The following is a 4208-nucleotide window of genomic DNA, read 5'->3' as shown; positions in this document are numbered from 1 at the left end:
AGGGAAAGAAGGAAAGAGAGAAAGGGAGGAAGGAAAAGCCTAGGTGTTCCACAGCGGAGGCACATAGGCACATAGTTGTAACTAACTTGCCCTTGGTACCTTGTTACCTGGAGTGCTTGTTGTGTGCCAAGCATTATTTCAATTCATTCATCTTTGCATGCGATACACACAGTCGTCATTCATCCACTGACTTTACAGGTGGACCAATTACCTGTAAGTGGCCATAGGGGTTGACTAAATTTCCCAACATCACTCAGTTAGTAAGAGGCAGATGCAGGATCCGTATTGGGCAGCAGGCTCTGGAGTTCACGCTCTTCATCTTGACATGGCACTGCCTAGTGGATGCGGGGGGGCTGAGCTTCTCAGTGCATGTTGGTTACAGTAGAGGAGAAGCGGCTCTGAGGGTAGACCCTGTGTGTGTGTGCATGCACGCGTGCGTGATCAGATAGCTGAGGGGTTTATGTCCAAGTTCACATCTCTTGTCTCTCCATCTCCCCTGACCCCACCCCAGGGTGCTGGAGAGAAAGGAGCAAAAGGAGAGCCCGCAGTGATTGAAAAGGTGAGGGGTCTGGATTGCGAGGGGGTTGAGGGGCTTCATGATGACAGGGGTCATCGACACTCATTTCTCCCTTTAGGGGCAGCAGTTTGAGGGACCTCCAGGAGCCCCCGGACCCCGAGTAAGTCATGGCTGAGTTTCCTTCTTCCAGTCTTTCCCTTCCAGCTGAGGGGTGTTTAAGCCCCTGGAGTGAGGAGTTGGGGTGTAATGTTGCCTTGCCAAGTGGAGGGTAGTGGACATTTGAGGCTGAAAGGATGAGTCAAAATAGGGAGAATGAACAACATAGAGACTGGGCAACATAGCAAGACCCCATCTCTTTAAAAATAGCCACATATTGGCCAGGCGCAGTGCCTCATGCCTGTAATCCTAGCACTTTGGGAGACTGAGGTGGGCAGACCGTGAGGTCAGGAGATCAAGACCATCCTGGCTAACACAGTGAAACCCTGTCTCTACTAAAAATACAAAAAATTAGCCGGGCGTGGTGACGGGTGCCTGTAGTCCCAGCTACCCGGGAGGCTGAGGCAGGAGAATGGCGTGAACCTGGGAGGCAGAGCTTGCAGTGAGCCGAGATAGTGCCACTGCACTCCAGCCTGGGTGACAGAGCGAGACACCATCCTCCCCCCCCAAAAAAAAATAGCCTCATATTAAAAAAAAAAAAAAATAGTGGTACCCACTTGTAGTCCCAACTACTTGGGAGGCCGAGGTGGGAGGATTGCTTGAGCCCAGGAGTTGGAGGCTGCAGTGAGCTATGATCATGCCACTGCACTCCAGCATGGGTGACAGAGTGAGATCATCTCTAAAAAAAGAATAGGGGTCAGAGAGTAGCGTTGGGGGTGAGTGTGGGTCAGCATTGCATTGGAGGAGTTGGAGTGACTCTGTAGTGGGGTAGGGAGGTCAGCCTGAGGTTAGAGTCAGTGAGTGGTAGGTTGAAAGTCAGCCTAGCTCAAACTTTGCACTTCCTGTGACTCCTGTTTCTCTGTCCCCAACAGGGGGTTGTTGGCCCCTCAGGCCCTCCTGGCCCCCCAGGATTCCCTGGCGACCCTGGTCCACAGGTAAGAGACTCCCACTGGAGTGTATACTTCCCAGAGGAGTGAGGTTTGGGGCTGGGAGCATGATGGTCTGAACATAGATATGAGGGCGTGGCACTCGGGAACACCATCTCAGGGCTGGCACTGACCTCTTCTGTTCTCTGTCTCCCATCTGTGAACTATTTCTCTGGTTCCCCTCGTGTTTCTGGGGCCTACTCTTCGCTTTTCTTCTTTTGCCTGTCTCTGTTTCTGAGTGTCTTTCATCTCTGTCTTTCTCCTGTTGTGACTCTGTCTCTGTCTCTCTTCTGTCTCTCTCTGTTGGTCTCTGTCTCTCTCCCTCCCCCCATCTCTCTACCTTTGCCTCTCTCTCTATTTCTCCATCTCTGTCTCTTTACCTGGCTTTTCTGTCTGTCTGTCTCTCTTTGTTTCTGTCTCTGTATGTCTCTCCATCTGCCTCCATCCTTCTCCGCCTCTCTCTCCCCTTCTCTTTGTCTCTGTCTCCATCTCTGTCTTTTCCTTTCCCCGTCTCTCTCTCTCTCTTTCCTTGCCATGCTCCCTCTTTGATTCTGTCTCTGTCTCTCTCCATCTCTCCCTCTCTCTCTCTTTCTGACTCATCCTTCTGTGCCTGCCCTGTCCTCGCTCTCTCTCTCCCTCTCTACCTGTCTCCACCTCTCTTCCCCCATCCCTCTCTCAGGGCCCTGCTGGCCTCCCAGGAATCCCCGGCATTGATGGGATCCGAGGCCCACCGGGCACTGTGATCATGATGCCGGTAAGGAGATGGAGTGGCCCAGTCTTGGGGAGTGGAGTCCTGGTCCAGGAGGGGGCTCTCCTGGGGGCTTCCCTCACCACTAAATTCCTCCCAGTTCCAGTTTGCAGGCGGCTCCTTTAAAGGACCCCCAGTCTCATTCCAGCAGGCCCAGGCTCAGGCAGTTCTGCAGCAGACTCAGGTGAGTGGGAGGTGTGGACATTGTGGGAGGAACCCCAGAGAGTGATACAGTCTGGGCGTAAGGAGGGGCTGGGCAGGAGAGGGGGGATATTTTTCTCCTGTAGATGCCTCTGCGGGGAATGTTGGGGGTCTTGTGGGAGGCCCCAGGCTCTGACCCCTCTGTCTTTCCAGCTCTCTATGAAAGGCCCCCCTGGTCCAGTGGGGCTCACTGGGCGCCCAGGCCCTGTGGTGAGTAAGGGGACGACTGCATGGAGGGGGCGGTGCATGCCATTAGTGGAGAAGAATCATCTTCTAACCACACTTCTCCATCTCTCCTCCCCCAAGGGTCTCCCCGGGTATCCAGGTCTGAAAGGAGAGGCGGGAGCAGAAGGGCCACAGGTGAGACTGGTAGAGATAGGGCAGGATCGGATGGGAGGAGCCTTCCCCCAGGACCACAGGACGTAGTGCTGGATGGGGAAAATGCCAAAGGGGCTGAGGATACCCCTGCAATTCATGACTTTCCTAGAGAATGGCGGCTCATGTCTGGACTCCCAGCACTTTGGGAGGCCGAGGTGGGAGGATTGCTTGAGGTCAGGAGTTCAAGACCAGTCTGGGCAACATAGGGAGACCCTGTCTGTACAATAAATAAATATGTCCTTCCAAGCTGGGTACAGTGGCACACACTTGTAGCCTCAGCTACTTGGGAAACTGAGGAGGGAGTATTGCTCGAGCCCAGGTGTCCAGCCTGGGCAATACAGCAAGACCCCATCTCTAATTTTTTTTAATACAATAGAATAAGTCCCTCTTTCTTCTTATTTTCCTTTCCTTCCTCCTTTTCTCTTTCTTCTAGGGTCCCCGAGGCCTGCAGGGACCTCATGGACCCCCTGGCCGAGTGGGCAAGATGGTGAGTGACAGCGAGGTCCCCAGACCACCCCTTATCCATCCCTCGACACCCAACATGAGCCTTGGCTTTGTGACCTTGGAGTCTGCTGGTGTCATTAGTGGGACAAGAGTGCTGAAGGCGGGGAACGGCAGCTCCACTGAGCATGTGGCAAAGGAATCCGGCCAGGCCGTAGAGTCAGGAAGGACTGGCCTGCAGGAGTGACACTTGCCTTGAGATCTGAAATAGAACTGGATGAACGGATGGGGAAGTGGAAGACACAGCATGGCAAAAAAGAGGCCTGTCACATGGAAGGAAATGACAAATAAGTCAATTTCAGATAGAGTCATGCACCACATAATGGTGCTTATGAGATGATTGGCTGTGTGCAGTGGCTCACGCCTATAATACCAGCACTTTGAGAGGCCGAGGCAGGTGGATCATTTGAGGTTAGGAGTTTGAGATCAGCCTGGTCAACATGGGGAAACCCCGTCTCTACTAAAAATACAAAAATTAGCCGGGCATGGCAGCGTGCGCCTGCAATCCCAGCTACTCGGAAGGCTGAGGCATGAGAATAGCTTGAATCCAGGAAGCAGAGGTTGCAGTGAACCATTGCACTCCAGCTTGGGTGACAGAGTGAGACTGTGTCTCAAATAATAAGAATAAGAATAAATAAGTAAGTTGCTGGTCCCATGAGATTATGATACTGTATTTTTACTGTACCATTTATATGTTTGGGTATGTTTAGACATACAAATACTTACTATAGCTGGGTACGGTGGCTCATGCCTGTAATCCCAGCACTTTGGGAGGCCAAGG

At 52.7% G+C, this 4208-nt stretch overlaps 1 protein-coding gene across 1 annotated transcript in view; it reads left to right on the top strand.

Annotated features, from left to right (window-relative positions):
• COL5A3 (collagen, type V, alpha 3) overlaps positions 1-4208 on the top strand; it is a 63774-nt gene that overhangs the window by 16814 nt on the left and 42752 nt on the right. The window contains exons 9-16 of the mRNA XM_011994966.1: positions 512-559; positions 636-677; positions 1546-1608; positions 2279-2353; positions 2448-2531; positions 2702-2758; positions 2855-2908; positions 3360-3586. Coding sequence (XP_011850356.1) covers positions 512-559; positions 636-677; positions 1546-1608; positions 2279-2353; positions 2448-2531; positions 2702-2758; positions 2855-2908; positions 3360-3586 — 650 coding nt within the window. The remainder of the gene's footprint in view (positions 1-511; positions 560-635; positions 678-1545; positions 1609-2278; positions 2354-2447; positions 2532-2701; positions 2759-2854; positions 2909-3359; positions 3587-4208) is intronic.

The sequence above is a fragment of the Mandrillus leucophaeus genome, unplaced genomic scaffold (assembly GCF_000951045.1).
Source record: "Mandrillus leucophaeus isolate KB7577 unplaced genomic scaffold, Mleu.le_1.0 Scaffold112, whole genome shotgun sequence".
Taxonomy (NCBI): Eukaryota; Metazoa; Chordata; class Mammalia; order Primates; family Cercopithecidae; genus Mandrillus; species Mandrillus leucophaeus.
Note: the sequence above shows the minus strand (reverse complement) of the source record. Positions and strands in the feature narration are given on the sequence as shown.